The sequence below is a fragment of the Struthio camelus genome, chromosome 3, assembly GCF_040807025.1.
Source record: "Struthio camelus isolate bStrCam1 chromosome 3, bStrCam1.hap1, whole genome shotgun sequence".
NCBI classification, from domain to species: Eukaryota; Metazoa; Chordata; class Aves; order Struthioniformes; family Struthionidae; genus Struthio; species Struthio camelus.
The window spans coordinates 34,802,262-34,823,273 of record NC_090944.1 but is presented as its reverse complement, the minus strand read 5'-3'; the positions used below and the strand labels follow the sequence as shown (position 1 = coordinate 34,823,273).

Genomic DNA, 21,012 nt, shown 5'->3' with positions numbered 1-21,012 from the left:
AAAGTGTATCAATGTGAAATAGTGTGCTAAGTTGAACTGTAAAACTGAGAGGCTATAAATTATTACCTAACTTTTGACTGAGTAAATTGAAAGCAGAAAAGTTGGCTCTACTCCCCACAAACTTCATGGAAACAGGAAAACATTTAGTCTTCTATTATTTGCACCCAGAAAAATTATGCCACTCTGTAAAACAAAATCATACCATCCAGTGTCCGTATACATGTCTTGCACATGGCTTTGGCTTCCATTACAAGTCTGAATTTTTAAACACAAATGAGTTCTTCAGGAGAGTGAAAAATGATTATAATTTGATATCAGGTAGTACTGATATGTCACAGAACAAAAATAAGTATAAAACATATTTATCATTCTCAAGTGAGAGCACAATGCCATGACAAGACAGCAAGACTCAAAGTTTTTTAAGGGCTAAACTATACTCCAGGAAACCCTAAATATGCACAGCAGAAACCTGTTGTGAGCTCTTCCTGCTGATACCATACAAATTGCAGGCCTTGTAAGCTGAAGAGACTTTTTGCATAAAACGCTATCAAAAAGGCCAAGGGAATGCCTTCACTTATTGCAATAAAAGCCAGCCTTTACAATCATGCTAACTTCCCCAATCTATATTTGAGATGAATCTTAAAATGTTAAGCTAAGAAATGTATACAATACAACTATTAAGACTGTATTAAAATGAATATACATGGTAGCATCATAATATATATTCTCCTAGATTAAGAAATTATGAATGTTGCTCAAAAAACTGCTCATAAAGAATAAGAAGAAATGATGGAAATTATTTGAGAATAATTGACCAATAGTAAACCACTATGAAAAAGCATTATTAAGTATGTTATGAAGTATAAAATTATTGAACAGGTTAAAAGGGAGGGAGGTAATATTTCTGATAAATTTGGAGCAGCCTGCTGAATTTAATAATGAGTTTTGGAAGCTCTTCAACTACCAAAACAAAACTGGAAGAGGAGATCCCGGTACATGAAAACCAAATAGACAAATGCCCTTACAAAGGTAATGGATTAAAAGAAAATGAGAACGAATATCAAACTCCAGAATGAAAGGACAGAAGGTGAATGGACTTATAACTAGATAAAACTTAATAAGAAAGATTTAAAAGCAGCTAGGAAAATTTTCATGGTAGCAGATGATAACTACGCCCCTGGAAGCATGAGGGACATTTTGCTATAGTCTTCTTCTAATTTGAATACCATTGAACTGGTATTCAGTTCAGCACATGGCATTCAACCATGTGCTGAACTAATTGAACTGTTATTTTGAGTCTTCTAAAAGGACTTTGCTACTTTTTGCAATGTTAACTATATCTATGGAGGATCACCCTTTTATTTACAGAATCATAGCAATGCTGGTTTGACATGACTTCTAAGGTCATCTAGCCCAGCCTCCTACTCAGAACAGGGCTATCACTGACACCAACAGTTCAGGTCAGCTACGGCCATGTCTAGTCAAGCCTTAAAAGCCCCTAGGGACAGCAGTTCCACCACCTGCTGGGGCAGCCTGGGAGGTTGCCTACCCGAAATAAATCCATGCTGCTCTGCCGTCTAGTGAGGAAGCTTTGCCTAATGTCCAGTTGGGACTTCCCGTGGCCATTGTTGTCTTGCTTGCTACTGCAGAAAAGACTTTGGCTGTATCCTCTCTGTCTCTTTCCTTCATGATATTGTAGGCTGCTCCTAGGTGCCTCCTTAGCTACCTCCTTGCCAGAATAAACAAGCCCAGCTCCCTCTGCCTCAGCTCACAGGTGCGCCTGGCTGTCTCAGGAGCCTTGTGCTGGATCCCCCTCCTTTCCTCAATAGCTCTCTTGAAATGGGGGGGACAGCAAACTGAGCACAGTGTTGCAGGTGGGGCCCCGCTTGCGCTGAGTAAATGGGATATAACAACTTCCCTTGATCTGCTGACCACAACTCTCCTAAGGTAGCCTAGTTGGAGGTTTATTTTATTTGTGGTGACAGCTCACTGTTGGTTTATCTGCAGCCTGGCCCCCACCATAACCCCCAAGTCCTTTTCAGCAGGGCTGCTGCACAGCCGGTGACTTCCCAGCCTGTACAGATCATGGTTTTTTTCTGCCCAGGTACAGAGCTTTGCACTTCTTACTGAACTTCAGGAATTCTGCTGTCCTTTTCTTAGCGTCCGTCTCCTCTCATCCAGAGCTGCATCGCATCAGCCAACTGTCTCAGCACCCTTAGATGAATCCCACCCAGCCCCATGAATCTAATTACACCCAGCTTCTCTAAGCGTCCCCTAACCTGTTGCTTTCGCACTGATGGTTGCCCCTCTCCCCCCTACACTGATACATGAGAAGGGCTGGAAACCAGCTTTGGCTGTGAAGACTGGGACAAAAAAAGCATTGGGTACTTCAGCCTTTTTAGTACTATCCGTCACTAGGTTTCCTTCCTCACCCAAAAAAAGAGCCACATTTTCCCTGCACTTCCTCTTTTGTCCACTTCTTCCTCTTAGCCAGGCAGTCTGTGATCACAGTATCCCCAGTGTTACTTCTCCCGCTGATCTTGACTGAGAGACTCTCAACAGGAACATCTCCTATTTCTAGCTGGAACTCTGCACTGTCACAGAGCTCTTTAGCACAAGGTGTGACTCTTCATCCCTGCTCATCCTTCTCAATAACCTGCACCCACCATGCAATACATACATGCTATTGCACCAGATCTCTGTGACCTCACTTTCATCATAGCCCCATGACTATGCCTGACTTTGAAAGTCTTGCTTTTCACCCAAGCTCTGCATACAGCATCATCTGCCACATACTTTAAAATCTTCCTCTTAAGTGTTATTGTCTCTTTTACAGCAGTGGATAACGCATTACTAGATTTCTGCTTTTCGATCCAAGTCTTTTTAACTACCTCATTTTCATTTACAAAGAAATTTAGGCTTCTTTAAAGACTCTTGTTTTTCAATTTCCTGCTTTTCTTCTTTGTCCATCCATTTCCCAGCCACAGGTGTAAAGGGCCATCTCACAAACAAACAGTGCCTGTCCTCAGGGCAACAGAATCAGGAAGGCAATATTTCTAGAGATTGCTCTGCAGAGCTGTGCACAGGGGAGGGGACAGGAAAAATGTATTTTGCTTAAAGCAGTCAAATGGCTAGCTGTAAGCCCAAACATTATTCACGGCTATGCCTGTTCGCATCACCTAGGGATAATCTCTGTTTCACCACCTTCCTCATAGATTGCTGATCATGCTGTAAGTGCAAAAATAAAAAAGGAGTAATCACTTCCCATCACATTTCAATAAATTTCACATTTACTATATCTGTATGTGCATATGAGCAGGCAAATAAGTTAGAGTGGTAAGCTAGGGCGTGAAGTAGTATCACATCACCAACTTTGCAGTAACTGCCCTAGTGTGTGTGACCAAATGTACAACAGCTTTAGGATGATCCATTCTGTAAATGTTGGCTATAAAGGAGGTAGCAGGAAAGAGCCTATGTCTGGTCAAAGAAACCTCACCTCGCATGAAGTCTTTTGACTTCGGCTCTGAGGGCAAGCACTCTTTCATACTCCCTTTGCACCTGACATTTCTAGCATACTTACTAGACTGTAAGCTATGTAACCTAAACATAGCCTTCCTTTGAGGCAATTAGCTTCATTGTTGGAACCCAAAACCCCATATGTGCATGAATTATATCTTAACTTTATCCAGATGATTGGGATAGTAGAAGTAGTATTCACGTCTTTCAAAACAATTTTATTACTCACAGTCCTTACACTAAAGAACATACTCTATAATGCAACTGAAACATTCCATGAAAATTGCCATTGTGTCCACTATCCTTTTTTGAGTAGTAACAATTAGAAATGAGCTTCAGAGACTAATTTATCTTACATCACAAAATATGTAAGACATTTCCTAAAGTCATTCAAAAGACATTACCATTTGGTCAAAAAAGGGTTTTCAGTTTAGTGATGAGAAATTTATTTTGCCTTTTTATTCTGTTCAGTTTCTCTACTGTTTTAAAATTCTCTTTTAGTTCTACTAGATTAGTGTCGAGGAAGTGAGTGACAGAAGTGCACTCTTGTTTATGCAGTCTATGATTCAATTACAGCCCTTCTTCTTTACTCAGGACCATCTCAGACATGTATTTCCCAAAGATTTATAAAGAAAGTTGAAATAGGTGTGACAATCTTAACAAGAAAGGAAAAAAGAACTTGAAAAAGGCCCTGATGCCTCATAGATCCCAGAAACATTAACCAAGGCTTAGCCTTAATCTTGCCCAGGAGACCCTCAACCTATCTGAAACGGCACGACTGAGCTGGACACAAAATAACTGGTCCTTCCGGTGAAATCACTCTTGCAATACAGCTATGGAAGGGCACAGAGGAAATGGCTATTTATAACAGCAATGTCCCTGAGATATGTGCTGGTGAAACAGGAAAAGGGCAAAAAACTGACAAAACTGGATGCCCAGAAGGTACAAATGTGTGTAGGTGAGGACACGGCTTTATGAAGTCTATCTTGGTGACAGTTAACCATGCTTTTGTCTCAGTAGAATTTGATTGTAGAAATGAAAAAATAAAGTCTTTTCCCTACCTCAGCCTGCAACCTGAGAGTCAGAAAGAGTGAGAAAGAAATGCTGAAGATTGAGGAACTTGATGGTAAAATACCTGGGCACAGCGTTGTAAATCGGACTGAGCCAAGGCCCAGTTAATGGAGATGCCATCCATAGTTGTCTGATTTCTATCAACAGAAAAGATGCACTCTTCCTGGGGTTGGCAGTAGTTTTTAGGGGCTCTTGAGTGATTTGTCTGGAAAAGCCAAACCGCAGGACATGCACTGAACAAAGAAACATACTGATATTTCATTAAATAGTAAGCCAGAAGGAGTGATGACTAAAGAAAAACTGAATAAGAATCAGAATAAGAATCAGAACATCAATGACAAGCAGCTTAGTAGAAGCATCCTTGCCTTATGTATACAGCTACAGCTATTTAGAAAATAAAGACTGAGGAAGTACAATCCTAAGGATCTGTGACTTTAAAAAGGTGAGAGATGCATCATCCATACTATGCCACTTCACATTCAGCTGAATGTTTACTAAATTTAGATTTTGATGCCTTGTTCAGTGCAAGTATGTCTATATTTTCTGTTACTTAACCAAGCAAATCCCTGTTTACTTGTCAAATCATCAAAAACCCGTTAAGAAAGCTACAGCATACGATTTTTTTTCCCTGTATACTCTGAAAAAGAAATTCACCAAATTTCTGTAGTAGCTTTTAAAGACATCAACCACATCAGCCTAACGGAATCTACATCCTGAAAGCTGCAGAAGTAGATTTGTATTTCCCTGGGGACAATCACTCTTTTACAGGCTGCTTTCCCTAAATAGATATATCTATCCCTTTACTCCCTATTCAGTTAAAATTCTCATTGACTTTACTGGGCGTCTGCAGGGAGATATGAATATTTCATAATGCTGTGAAGCCCAAAACAGAGCACTTTTCTCATTCAGGATTTCCTCAATCAAAACTGACGTTGTGAATTTGATAAAAATACTGAGTAACACAAGTATTTGAGCACTAGAAGGGAAGTCCTATTAATTTTCAGAGTAACAAAGCAAACATTCTTTGTTTTTCTTTAAAATATTAGTGAAGAATTGCATTTTCAACTGCAGGAAAACTCCACTGAGGTCAAAGGAAATGCCTGAACATATTCCATGTGAGAAAGATGTTGCTATTTTGCTTAAGAGAGCTTTTCCACAGCATGTACACCTCTGAGAAAGGCGTATCAATGCCCTCTCCAAGATGTGAGACATTAATTTTTTATACAGTTAATCAGATTCACGCATCTTCCCAACAAAACATTTCTAAGACTGCTTTTTTGAATTCTCCCTTTGGAGATTAAAAATTTCAATAAATCTGAGGTCGTTATGTCCTGTATAGACCAGCATAAAATAGACCTTTCCTCTTCATTAGTCCTTTACACCTTTGCAAAATCAGTGCTAACTAACAGTTAGAATAATAGGATTCTACAGCCTCTTTCTCTAGTGTAAAGGGCTGCACCTGGTGCTGAGAAAAATCTAGGCTTGGGAAGCCAGATGCTAACAATTCAGATGACCTCCAGGCTCTATTGATTTCAATGAGCTGGGCCAATTTAGTCTAGCTAGGAATCTAACACTATCTGATTAACTTTATCTTGTGATGAGCTGCTCAAAAAGGAAAGAAAGGAAAGAATAATAGATCTGCGTTACCTGTTCCATTTATACATCAGAGCTATAGAGAGACGCAGTGGTAAGTCATAAGGGCAGGGACTACTGCTTATAATCTAAACATTAAAGAACTGACTAATAAAAATCCTAATTAAAAAAAAAATGGCCAAGTTGCTTTAAAAAGTGACTCAGTGTCCATATTCTGAAAACTTTGGCAAGCAGGGGTTAGCTGTAGAGCTTAAAAAATAGGTTACCTGCTGTTTTTGCTGATCAGTAGTGCTGTGGGAAGGCATAGCACTTGAACCATGCAAATCACCAGGAGCTTTTCTTGCCTCGCTGCCAGCGGACACATGGGATGCAGCCAGCAGCTGGGCGCTGATGGACCCGTAGCCATTGGGAGCCTGCTGAGCACTGTTTGAGGCAGCAGCTACTTCATCTTCTTCACCGGAGTCCGTAATCAGGATAAACTCAGCCTTAAAAAGGTCATTCTCCTGCATTTCTCCTTTGTTTGAGTTACAGCTTGGGGGCTGGAAGACCTTTTGGGCACTGTCTGTGTGAACAGGGGGCACGCTGTCTTGCCTGGCTCTGCTCTTCAGAGCCAGCTCATCAGAGACTGTGTTCGACTGCAAAAGATATAAAGGATGAAATCTAAATTAGCTGCATTTCTCATTTGAAGTGAGAAGCAATTTCGGCTTGCTGTGACGGCTAACACCATGCTACCAACAGTGCAGAAAGTGAATGAAGAATTTGGGCTTCAGCCCTGAGCAGAAACTGGCTACCCTGCTGCGCACCAGCGTGGCCCCTCTTCCAGGCCCTCCATCCCTCCCGCCGCCCTGCCGGTCGACGCTGTAGGCGTGTTTCAGGGGTGTCCTCCGGCTGCCTTTCCAGCAACATAACACGGCAACAGGAGGCTTGAAGTAAAACGAAAGCCTGAATCGGATGTTGGGAATAGCACTGGACCTGAAAAAAGAGGGGCAAATAAGCCGAATGAGCTGTCAGACCCGACTAGGCCAGACACGATGGGAAGGAATCCTGACTATGGGATCCACGGACGCAGACAATACTTCTCAGAGGAGTCTGACAGAAAAATCTGGGACAAAACCTATACATATTAATGAAGAAACAAAGGCCTTGAAGCCAGGGCATTGTCTGAAAAGGGCAAACAAAGAATCTGAGGTCAGAGAGCTTTACTGCATATTTAAGAGTAAGCACTTCAGCACAGACCACAGTTGTTCCACATATTTTTGTACTTTCCATTACCAGTATGAAACTTCCTAAGTACACTTTGAATAAGAGCAGGAATAGTGCAAGCTGGGGATATGATGTGTGCATCGTCAAATCATTCGATATTGAACCTGCCAGGGCAAATCATATTTCTCTTGAAGGAGGAATCAGGCAAAGGAATAGAAATATCGTGTACTGCCAAAGAAATCCTGTAGATGGGGCTCAAATTTGAAACTGGTTTGAAGAACTATCATAAGGACAAATTTCCATGGGAGCCCCAGGAGTTTCTGAAGCTTAGTTTTTAAAAATAAAAACAAACAAACAAACCCTCTGGAACATGTACGTAGATACCACAAGTGTGAGTTTATGGCTGTTATTTGTGTTATCTGTTGTTGTGGGTTTGGTTTTTTTGTTTTTGTTTTGAAGATTTTTTTTTTTTGAAATATTGGCCAGGCTGTAGACATTTTGGAAAAGAGAGTAAAAGGTGCTGTGAAGGTCTCAGTACTGCATTTCTTGTTAGGAAAGTTTTCTCTGCCTTGCCCTATGTTAAAACACAAAAAGTGAGACAAATGTCAGGAATACCTGATTTTGCTTTACCTGGGACACTGCTTGTAGCAAAACCGGTACTAAATAGTTGGAATGTAGCTAATGAATATTTTCATCCTGAGGATAATATTTCAGCACATATCTCTTTAAACGTGTCCACTCTCTGCCCAGACTTAATTCCCCGTTTAGCAAGAATGGCCTCTGCAAATGCTGGAGCATGTTCAGGGCAGAGGGCTATAAGCTCTTGTGAAGCTCCATTCACGTGGGAGTGCAGTAACAACTGCAGCCCCGCTACATCCCAGGGAAAGAGCTGTTACACAAGAGCAAAAGAGCACTGTAAGCATTAAAATTAACTTGAGGGTTCTCATTTCCTTTTAAATAGCATGGACAGGAGCCAAATAGCACAGATATGGCTAAAGAAAGGAGAACCAGTAATGTGGTACTGTTGGTCTCAGATTTCACTACTACGGGAAGTCATTGGGGCAAACTTTCAGAAACAAAAGACAGGCTTTCTCTTTGACTGGTGTATTACTATGCAGTTATGAAAGGGATTGGCACCCTAGCTGGCAGCCACAGCGCTGGCATTTACTGAAAGCAGGATCCAGTGATCAAGCCTTGGTGGATTCCCATGTGATAGTGCTCCCCTCGCACCGCCTTTGCTCCTGTGGAGATCAGGAAGGCATGCCCCCTCCTCTGCCAAGAATGAAGCATTGTGTGACTGATAGAGGACACTATTGAAATGGGGAAGGGTTTGCTTCCAATATAAGCTCTTCTGAAGGCAAAGCAGAGTGTTGAGCAGATATCAGCCTTTTCTTAGGCAATGTTTCTGCATCTCTGGTAGACATGAAATTTAAAATCAAGCACAAGTCAAGAATTAGTTCAAGGCAAAGCGCATCGGTTCAGGGATGCTCAGGACAGAGTTTTCCATATCTTTTCAGAAAGTGGCAAAATAAATTTAAGCAAACAAAATAAACATAATTAAAATTCTACCTTATATGTAACTTCCTGACTGCTCAGATCCTTTGGCTCCTCTGGGATTCTCACAAGGAACTTAGAGACATCTACAACCTCAAAATGAGTTGGAAGTCGTCCAATGGATGGAACAAATGTGAAGGTCAATGGCTTGGCTGCAGATTCATGGGAAGAAACCTGCAAAATGCATAATTAATTCAGCTTATTTGTCGAGATAAAGACTATTTTGAAATATGAAATAACATACAGCATTTATATGAATTAGTTCATCTAGATAACTTACAAGTCTAGTATTAACTATACTAGTCAACAGGTTTTGCATTAGGTCAATGTATATTATATATAAAATTTAAGATCTTTTTTACACAGACAAAGTGGCCATGCCCACCATACCTGATCATACCCATCAACTCCCAACATATTCTAGTGGCCGGGTGGGGATGACAGGAGAAAATTTGCTCAATAATTTAGTGTTCTTTACATCTCCCTAGTCAGAAAGAGAGAACCAAATTCTGTTCATTTCAAGGCTGCTTTTATCTTTGTTTAACTCCACTTTAGTAGACCAACAAGGTACACGTATGACTGTATCTGGAAGTAATGTAGCCCCATAGAGTATTTTGCTTAACAGCTTATAATAAATTGGAAAAGCATTTGATTGGCAAAAAGAAAGCAAAACTTGTTTACACTTTGTAATGCAAACACTACTAATTGTGAGCAATATCTGGGATGAATTCTGCTTCAATGAGAAGATTTCCCTCCATTTTCTTTAGGCTATTCAGCCACAAGCACCAACTATGCATATGTCTGTCTTCTCATTTCTCCTTCCTCACCTTACATTCCCCTTAGGACGCTGAATACAGCGAGGAGAACAGAGACCAAGAGAAGGTGACTTCACCTCAGCATTCAGGCCAACAACATTCACAGTGCTTTCCAGTCACTTCTATCCCCTTCACACAAGATACCAGACTGGAAAAATAAGTCAATGGAAAATGGCTTAGTTGTTTCACCAGTTATGAGAGAGAGCAACTGTGAAGGGCTTGACAAAGTAGAAGCTATGGCAAACCATAGCCCAACCCAAACTACTGAACCAGACCCACTGATTTTCCCACTACTGGTTGGGGCATAAAATCCCTTTTTCTGAGTCAAAACTATGGAATTCTTACCATTTTTCCTTGTTTTATCAGTTGATTCAAAGTCTGTAGTTGTTCATTTCTGTTTCAAGAAACTCTAATATGCAGAGTCTTGAACTGGGTTGAATTATACTGTAACAGAACAACAGGACTCTATTGCTTTGACTATTTTATTTGCTTATTTGTTTAAAGTTAAACATAAATTTGAAAACTCTGGCTCTTATCATGCTTCTTTGTAATGTGTACCTATAAGCAAATACCAATTATGGAACACAGTGAAATACATTGACATGACTCAGTCCTGTGGTGGCTGGAGTATTAAAAATGACAGGCACAGATATTCAGATTTTAAAAAATTAAACCAATGTTACTTCCATTGTTTGAAAGCTGTCTCCTAGAAGGCCTGTGTGAAGCAGAGGCAGCTTATTTATACAAACGCTGCACACAACTGTTTTCTCTACAATTTCGTAGAAAATCCTGTTCTCTGAGCCACACACTGAACAAAATTTCCAGATGTCCACCTCTAATGCTGAAAGAACAAGGTGTTATGGTTTTTGAAAGTAAAATAAACATCTGAATAAATTGAGCCATCTCAGTTCTGTAATTCGGCCCTTATATTACAAGCTCATGTGAATAAGTTACTTTACACTGTAGAGCTAGTTACAGATGTGAATGACAGTGGTAGGGGGAAAAGATGGTCTCCTGATTTCCTCCCCTGACTTCACACAAGCAGCCAAGCACAGGATGGCGTGACACACAGCCTGAGCCAGTGGCAGGGGGGTGTCTGCTCAATATTCCACTGGAACGATGTTTTCCTGGAATGGTATCGTACGCTGGATGGCATTTTACTCGAAGGAGGAACAACATAGCTCCGTCCTTCTCTCAGCAGCTAAAGTACCCAAGCCCGACCCTTGTTTTTCATAAAGCGGTGATAAAATTTTAAAAATGTAAAAAGCTGACACAGTAAATACTTAGTCCTTGCTCATGTTGCAAATTCACAGAGTATCCTAAGTGCTCAAGCATGTACTTATGAGCTAGCAAGAACAGGTCCCTGGCATGGAGCCCAGGCCACAGACACCTCCCCAGCACCCACTGTCCCCAAAAGTACTTCTCAAGAAGCAAGATTGCCTGCCCACAGGCAGCAGCATCTCTCATATTAGCATGATTTACGTACGGCTCACACCATCCATCATGGCCTTACATCGCACCCGTGTCTCCACTGAAATCATCTTGGGATGGCCTTTGTTTTCCTGCAGATCTGTGGCTGGGCTTTCATCTTCCAGCACCAGTCAAGAAATGCAGCTAGTGACTCTGGCTACCTCAGTTGCCTTTACCATCATTTTCCCTTCCTACCGCACCCTCTTGTCACACACTTGTTTGATACTTGACATCAGTTATTTCGTACCATTCTTGTGTCAGGGAGTAATATCTCCCAACACAAAATATTCCTTATAAAAGAAAGAGGAAGGCAGAGGAAAAAGTGGGCAAATAACAAGCAGCATTATAGAAAATTCTAATCAAACGTGTTAGTAATACTAAACTCCGAGTACTTTATCTACATATTTGTAATGAGGAGATGCAAACAAGAAAGTCAAGTTATGAGGAACCAGATTATTGAGATGGAGAGATCTTGCCAGCATCCCTCCAGAATTCCCAGAGCCTAATTCTGCACTGTGTATCATCCTGCACTCCTAATGTTATTGCTTTGGTGGAAAAACGAAAGAGCACAATGAAGAACACCTTAAAGCATTTAGCCTAAACACATCAGAGAAACAGTGATCAGAACTGATTCCAAGCTAAAATTAAGCTTGAAAAACATATATAAGGATGTGCAGGCTAGAATATTTTTTTCAAATGGAAGATGTCATTAAAGCACAGCATTACTTATACCCCCTTGGATGTTTTATTTTTGCTAAAGTTTAAAATTTGTAAACTAACAAAGAGAATTACTGCATTACAGAAAGTTTTAAGTTGCCAGATACCATGTGAAGCAGTGTATAGGAATACACTCCTCCTAGATTCATTCATACTCATAGTAGGAAACAGGGACTTCTAGCAGGTAAAACTAGCCATGCAATCTAGGTTGCATCACAGAAACCTAGATCATGAGCAAGTATCACCAGACTGGTCAGAAAACCTAAGTGTTTCCACTGGGGAAAGGAAAGAACAAAAAAAAAAAATCCTGTTTAAAAATATCCTTTAAGTGGTTGTTTCCATTTTACTAATTTCAGAAAAAAATATTTATCAATGCTTTATTACATTTTAATATTTAAAATGCTTTTTTTATTTGTAATTCTCTAAAGAAAAAAAAGTAGAGCACCTGGAAAGGTGATGGAACAGCTCACCCTGGAGGTCATCACGAAGCATCTGGAGGACCAGAAGGTGATCAGGAGTAGTCAGCATGGATTCACCAAAGGGAAATCATGCTTGACCAACCTGATGGCCTTCTGTGATGCAATGACTGGCTGGGTAGATGAGGGCAGAGCAGTGGATGTTGTCTCCCTGGACTTCAGCAAGGCTTTTGACACTGTCTCCCATCACATCCTCGTAGGTAAACTCAGGAAGTGTGGGCTAGACGAGTAGACAGTGAGGTGGATTGAGAAGTGGCTGGATGGCCGAGCTCCGAGGGTTGTGGTGAATGGTGCAGAGTCAAGTGGGAGGCCTGTGGCTAGTGGTATCCCCAGGGGTCAGTACTGGCTCCGGTCTTGTTCAATATATTCATCAATGCTCTGGAGGAAGGGACAGAGCGCACCCTCAGCAAGTTTGCTGATGATACTAAACTGGGGGGAGAGGCTAACACACCAGAAGGCTGTGCTGCCATTCCGAGGGACCTGGAGAGGCTGGAGAGCTGGGCGGAGAGGAACCTCCTGGAGTTCAACAAAGGCAAGTGCAGGGTCCTGCACCTGGGGAGGAATAATCCCATGCACCAGTACAGGGTGGGGGTTGACCTGTTGGAAAGCAGCTCTGCGGAGAAGGACCTGGGAGTGCTGGTGGACAACAAGTTAAGCCTGAGGCAGCAATGTGCCCTTGTGGCCAAGAAGGCCAATGGTCTCCTGGGGGGCATGAGGCAGAGTGTTGCCAGCAGGTGGAGGGAGGTGATCCTGCCCCTCTCCTCAGCCCTGGGGAGGCCTCACCTGGAGTGCTGTGTCCAGTTCTGGGCTCCCCAGTGCAAGAGAGACATGGCACTCCTGGAGAGAGTCCAGCGGAGGGCTACAAAGATGATTAGAGGGCTGGAGCATCTCTCCTATGAAGAAAGGCTGAGGGAGCTGGGCCTGTTCAGCCTGGAGAAGAGAAGATTGAGAGGGGATCTCATCAACGTGTACAAGTATCTGAAGGGGGAGTGTCAAGAGGATGAGGCCAGCCTCTTCTCCGTGGTGCCCAGCAACAGGACAAGAGGCAATGGGCAGAAACTGAACCACAGGAAGTTCCACCTCAACCTGAGAAAAAACTTCTTGACTGTGAGGGTGCCAGAGCATTGGAACAGGTTGCCCAGAGAGGTGGTGGAGTCTCCTTCCCTGGAGATATTCAAAAGCCGTCTGGATGTGATCCTGGGCAATATGCTCTAGGTGACCCTGCTTGAGCAGGGAGGTTGGACTAGACGACCTCCAGAGGTCCCTTCCAACCTAAACGATTCTGTGATTCTGTGATTTTTCTATTTTTTTCAATAGGTTTTGGCCCTAGGGCCTTTAGTTTTCACTCATTTCTCCTATTTTTTCCAGAAAAGGAAGGAAAATATGAAAATGAAACAATAAGAAGCAGAAGGGTCACTTACATACTTTTTTTTCAGAAAGAGAAAGACTTTTGCACCTTTTTCAATATACTCATTTCATTTATTGCATCTTTCTGGCTGACATTTCTATCTTTGAAGCGCTGAAGGAAATGATCAGGATGAATTTACAGGATTTAACTATACCTATTAATAGTTACTCTGACACATATATGTAAATAGTAGAAAAATAATAGCCTTAAGCTATAAAAAATATTTATATGAGGCCTTCTTGCAAATTATCCTCTCTTCTCTAGACGCAGAAATAACAGCGGAAGGAATTCAATGCCAGAGATTCCCTGCTGTTCTAATTCAGTTGAATCAATGGGGTTACTGTGGCTGGAAAATATAATCTGCAACATCTTTTTAAGTTAATACTAATGAATACTGTTTTATATTATGCGATCAAGTTTATATACAATGAAGTAATTGCTTGGTTTTAAATTTATCCTTTCATCTTATTTATTTCTTTAAAGAATATCAATTATAGGAATTAATATAGATAACATTTGACTATCCATTAGGGTGCTATAAACTTCTATATGATATATTGCTTAGTAGTTTCAAGAGGATAAACTTATTCTAGATGACTTCCATGACTTTCTATGTCATCAATTTGCAAACAGGTTTGATGCATAATTCATGCCCTCACTTTACAACTGGCCTAAGGGTAGTAAATTAAATTATATTAAGTTTTATTTTTATTACCATGACATCTAAACTCCTTGTTTGTAGAGTACATTTATTGTCTTGGGTACTTTATGAAGACAAATGAGCAGTTTTATTTAATTTGCTCAGTCTTTACGCATTCAGCATACTGCCTGTTTTGCGATTTAAACTGAGGGCCTATTGTCAGTGATTGCTTCCTGTGGATTTCCTTCTGGCATATAGGTTGTTAACATGAGATTGAATCTGCTGGTTCACATTACTACTTCTTCCACTGACTTTCTAACGCAAGTAATTTCACTAATAAAATAACACCCTGAGAAAACCTTACTACTGAAATACGAAGTACTTCCTTTTGAGACTATTTATTTACTTGCTTAAAGGACGGAAAAGGAAATATATGCACAAATCATAGCAAAATAACAAATGTGTGTATCATAACATAGAAATATGCTGACTGACGTGCAGTTTTGGTCAGAGCTCAAGTTCACATGCCCACAATTCCTCCGTGCTAAACATAGCTCCAACACACAGAGCACAGCCAGTGAGAGGAGCCACCCTAAAACATGCTCTGCACGGCGCAACCTCCTCTCAGGCTTCTTTTCTGTATTTGAAGTAGAGTCAACCCACAGAATAGATATTGTCTCCTCCTGGAGGCAGAGAACAAGGCCACTCTGTTACAAATGAAAATATCAGTTAATGAAATGTAAGAATCTTCAGTATATTTTCATTTCCTGCCTTATCATAGCTATCATAGTAACATAATACAGATTAGCTGATTATTTGTAATATGAGCTCTGGCTTATCTAAAACCTTTTGCAAAGAGCAGCAGATGATCATCTGAACACCAGCGTTATAGCTCTGAAACTTCAGTGGAAAACTTAAATCCATTCCAAAAGTCCAGGATGAAATTACAGCTCTGCTGAAGTTTATGCCAAAATTCCCACTGACAGCTGTGGTCCAGGAAGTCTCCCAAGCTGCTCGCCTAGCTCTGTTACATACGCATTGTATCATCTTGAATAAATCACTTTGCCTCTCTCCGTACAGCAGAGCACACTGAAACTCACACACAGAAAAATATTTTTTTAAAATGAATGTGTATAAAGTTCTAGAAAGAGCAAATGAAATGTAGTATAAAATTGCAATCTACTATTTGAAATGCAAGAGTTCATTCAGCTGAAATGTTTCAACAATCATTTTAATTAGCTCTTTAGCACAGTAGACTTTATACAACCATAATTGCTCTTTCATACTGGTGTACACAGACTCAAGTAAGCATGGTGTAAAGTAAGCAAAGATAACCTTTAATTTCCTGCTTTGCAATGGGAGAATAAAATATCTTGCCTGTTACATTTAATTAACTTAATTAAATGCAGTTTGACTAAATGCTTGTACAGCAATAGGCCCTAAGAGGATCTGGGTGTATATTTTAGGAACTGCTGAGATCCTTAGAGCCCTTAGCCACTCTTGTCTCCTAAAACTCCTAGAAAGCAACATCTTCCAAAGTAAAAATACCTCTTTAGCGGCATGCCCCAGCTGCTCTAGTCCCTCACCCGTACACAGACCCAGGTGCTCCCACGCTGAGCCTGCCTCCAGCCACCCCTCGGCCCCTTCACTCCGTCCAGCATTCACGTTACTGTGCCAATCACTTGGAAATGACCCAAGAGGCTGCTTCTGTGATTTTGCTCAGTTTTCCCATAGGGTGGAAAAACTTGTGCAGAAGAAAGTGAACAATTGAAAAAAGTACACTGGAAAAATTTAGAAGTTGATTGCAAAAGAAAATTACAAAAATTTGGTGCATGTCGTTTATCAAATAACTCAGTCTCGAGTCTCCCATTTCACAATGCATGTTCTGACTGCTAAGTCCAGTGCATGCAGTTATATAAAAATAGCTACACCTGCGCTTAGGTACTAGACTTAGAAGTTCATATATACAGTATATATACTACTGTATACACATACACACATGGACACATTGATATATTCAGTATATACTTACACAACATTGTGATAATTTTTCTGACCATCAAAAAGGTTGCAGCCTGCTTAGCAGCCTTAATAAAAAGCAGCAAGGTACAAGTGATCCCACTCTTCTAGGCCTTTTGTGGGTAACTTCACATCAATTATTCAGTGAGAGATTCAAAGTTAACCTGAAATGATGATTTTACTGTAAAAGTTGTGTGTGATTTCAGCCCTAGAGCAGAGTCGCAGAATGCTGCTCCCCTACTCACAGCACTCTCTGACCACAGCCTCGTAAAAATGTGTATGACATAGTTTCCGTTATTTTCTTTTCCCAAAAGCTGCATCTCTCAGTAAGCAGACCTAATTATCAAATCAAGCACTGCCAATAGAAATAAACTGTGCTTGTAGCCATCAGAGTCGAGAGATCAGCTGTGGGGGATGGTGATCTTAAGGAACCTCAATTTCATGATAGTATGCCTCAGCCACATGCACTTTGGCTTCTCAAGCCGTCTGAGCGGTTGAATGCCCGTGGGATTTCAGCGCGACCAGCTCCCTGTCCGTGGAGCTGCAGACAGAGCTTGCCTTCGCAAGGGTGAGGTGATCCTGCCCTCACACATAGTTTCTCTAGCAAACATAAATTGCACAAGGTATCTGGTCTTGTACCCCATCCTCAGTACTAATTTGGACGCAGCAGATATGAGAGGGTTTCCCGTTCACACAACATTTCTGATTGTTTTTGAGGAACTACTTTCCTGCTTTATTTTTACGTAACTGAGAAAATGTACTGGTACATCTTCACTTTCGCAGATAAGTGTTTGAGGCGTGCTTTAAATGGTTCCAGGTTTGCAGTGGTGTGTGAAATCCTTGTGGACTTTGGTGAAGGCGTGCTGGGTTACAGCGGGCTTTCAGTGAGCGGTGGCTTGCAGCGAACTCGTTGTTAGCACAAATTCTTTAGCCGTTTTGGACATCTGCTGCTGTGCTGGCAGTTTCTGTAAGCTTCCCCAGGTATAATTCTATCCCTGATACCTCAGCACAGATTTTAAGCACCCCCCGTGAACCAAGTCTGAGCTTTCGGCAACAAGAAAAGACCAATCATGGCAAGGTAGCTCTTATCCTAAAAAAATTCTCAAACCTGAAGGACCACAGGTTTGGCCTCAAATTCATCGTCACTTATAGGTCTCTCTGCAAAGCAAACTTCCTCTCTCCAGGAGAGGACGCAAGGCAGAGTTTAAAAAACAGAGAGCACTCTCCCCACGCTGAGACTCCAGCTACCTCCGGATGACTTGAATATGCCTGTTCTCTCTGCATCAGACGAACAGCTCCTGTCATTGCCTGCCACCCCCAAACGTAAAAGCTTCACCTGTGCTCACTTAAGTATTAAAAAGTGGAGAGATGCTGTTACTCCTGTACATCCTGTAGACGCTTACGCATGTACTTTCCACTTACAGCATTCTTCTTTATTTTGACTACCTCTTGTTCCCTGAAATTTTCCCTTTTCTCTCATTTACCTCTTTCATTACTTCAGTTTATTCTCAGCTAAACATTGATTAAAGTAGATTTAATTTTTGGATATTTTTTTCAGGTGCATCAAAAAAAACTTTTCATTTTTGAAAACTTAAAAAAGTAAGGATTTTTGAGGGTTAAACCATTTTGGCCAAGTTTAGTTTAATTGGAAAGAAACTTTTCATTTAAAAATAATTGATCTGACAGGGAAAAATAAAAGGTTGATGTGATTATCTCTTGGCAGCACAAATTCTATCAAGTTGTCTCCAGTGTTCAAATTCTTCCACTATTAAAAAACTTTCATTTTCATTTCTTTTAAAACTCTGAAGCATGATAATTTCAATAGGTACCTCGCTTGCCAAGCTGTTACATCTTGTGTCTGGGCATTCTTCTTGCTAAGGAGCTACATTTTGGAGCAAAGAACCAAGGGATATAAAGAAAAAGGTACAGCTGTACAGCTTAGATTTTCTAAGGTGATACATCTAACTCCCACATATCCACAATGGATAACAGTACAGCTTTCACACTTAAAAGTTATCATCTCCCTAACTGATCATAACATACTCTCAGATACGATTTTCAAGAAAGCGATCTGGTGCCTGGATTTTTCAGCTTTTTGATCAACTAGGAAATGATATTTTAAAAAAATCAGATGCTTTAAGAGATTTCATAACATACAGATTAAAACCTTAATCTTGATCCACTCTTATATGACCAGACTGAGGAGTTCTAGTTTACCTTCTGCCGTTCCACCAGGCAGCAGCGAATATCTTACAAGGCCAGCTAGCCCCGGTCCCACGGAGAAGAGGACTGAATCTGGACCTGTTCTCATTGACACTGTATTAGAGATAGATAGAGCATTTTGGAAAACTTCAGAGGGAAATTTTTAGTCCTTTAACTGACCACAGGTGGAGGCAGCTGGTATTTTGGTCTGCTAAGGAATGGGTTACCTCCCTCTGTGTAATCAGTAATAGTCTTCGCATGAGAACTCGTACCACCCTTTCAGTTACCTCTCCAAGGGGTTTCACAAGGAACAGACAGGAGCCTCTCCACAAGCGTTCTTACCTGTTCTCTGCCAGTAAAATTCGGTGGGCTGATAACACGGACCTCTCTTTCCCCCGTCTGCTGTCTGCAATATGTAGAGTGCAGCTTGGAGGAAAATGAGAAATGAACTTTTTAAGCAGTGAAGAAATGTGTGTGATAAAGCTGAAGAAGAGGTCCTATTTTTCCTTCCTCTGCAATGATTTTTCAGAGGCCCTTTTACGAAGCTATTTTCTGAGTAGGTCTGTGTGGGCCCAGAAGAATGCTGGCTACAAAGAGTAATTATTCAAGCATTCAGCTACCATCATACAAAATAATAAATATAAGTAGCTGTTTGCTTCTTCCATACGTTCACAGGAGGACAGGGTGATAAACTTAGGATTTTGGTTTCTTCTCTTTGCTAATTATTAAAAAGCAGCTGTCTCTAAACATTTAACCTGAGCTTTAATTTTCCCAGATGTCAAATATACTGCATGTTTAACAGTACTGGGGGTCATTTTCACATGAATTCACATCTGCTTGGAAGAATAGCTATGCTTGCTCTAATTAAGTCTTTTTTTTTCTTTTTTCTTTTTTTTTTTTGACAAAAGCATTTGTATGAAGAATTGTCATTTTACAAACTTGACTTTGCACACTGGAATAATTAGTCAGCTAAATATAATCACACACCATTCCTCAGATATTTTAGAGTGTAGGAGAAAGAATAGAAGCAGATTTTCCACAGGAGACTGTACATTTTGTACCAGGAACAAGCATAATTTCTTTAGTTGATAATTGTGGGCAGCCTGCAAACTGAATTGTATATTCAAAACTGCCTCAGGCTTCCTGTGCAATCTTGAGCAAGTGTCCATAGCCTTGTCTATATTAAAAAATTCTGGCAATCCATAGGTAACTACAACTTCAGTTTTCACCATATATTCCCAGGTACTGTACACTCACATTTCATTTTTTGTCTACTTTGGCTGAATATATCATACATAGTTAGCAAGTGCTAGCCTTATTGCTTAGAACAACTTTCACCTCTCCCATTTCCTTATCTAAGAATGACATAAGGCATCTATCAAAATCCCTATTTGAATATAACCAAGAAGCTCTTTATAACTAGAACAATTCCATTGTGATTGCCATCTTTAGCTTTGTCATGTTCCAGTTTGACCATCCAAGTCATATTTCTGCAAAAACAGAAGTGTAAATAATGTTGTTTACCTTCACAATTATGTTTTTCTTCTGTTTAGCCTTATGGTCTAGGTCTTATATTTCACTGTTAGTGTGTCCACTGACTGGACACACTAATTATTTCCTTTCTCTTTTTATGTCATCCCTGCTAATCTCTCATTACCCAGTTTTCTCTTGGTCACTCTTTGCTCCATTTCCATTTTCCTGCAGACTATGTTTAAATTATGGCATCTAAAGTTTAATCTGAAGCAGGCCTCCAGAAAGCGAGAAGACACAGTGTATGCATGCTCATTTGTGTGATCATATATGCTACTAATGCCAGCCTCCTAAAGAAGTCTTCTAAATTTGAGCAAAACCAGTTACAATTATCTTTCAAAGTATTCTTTCAGCTGAAAGACTTTCAGCCGAAAATGTGTAAATAACATCGTCTCTACAGATACTAAAAACTAATGAAAAGGATCACAGCGTTATAAAAAGGACAGATGGCTTATTTCTAATGAACAAAAACTACACATTGTCACAATGCAGCAGAAAAGATTTTTCCATTTAGTAAGAAAGTAGTTTTCGTGTAGTAACAAGGATTCAGTACCTGATTCCTATGTATTTAAACTTTCATGTAGCAACTTCACTCTAAACAACTGAAGTAAGTTGGATCAAATAACCATAGTTTTAGATTAAAGAAGTAATTTAGTTCATTTATTGCCAGCACTACTATTCGAGACATTTATAAGCATTTTCACCTCATCAAACATTTCAAAGTTCACATTTCCTATAATATCAAAAAATAAACTCAGGACGATCAAAGCTGATCCTGAAAGCAATTCCAATTGATTC

The 21,012-nt window shown here is 40.4% G+C and overlaps 1 protein-coding gene across 1 annotated transcript in view; it reads right to left on the bottom strand.

Annotated features, from left to right (window-relative positions):
• Positions 1-21,012, bottom strand: part of MLIP (muscular LMNA interacting protein) — a 121,557-nt gene that overhangs the window by 60,731 nt on the left and 39,814 nt on the right. The window contains exons 3-4 of the mRNA XM_068936417.1: positions 8,953-9,111; positions 6,447-6,815 (exon numbers count right to left, since the gene is read on the bottom strand). Coding sequence (XP_068792518.1) covers positions 6,447-6,815; positions 8,953-9,111 — 528 coding nt within the window. The remainder of the gene's footprint in view (positions 1-6,446; positions 6,816-8,952; positions 9,112-21,012) is intronic.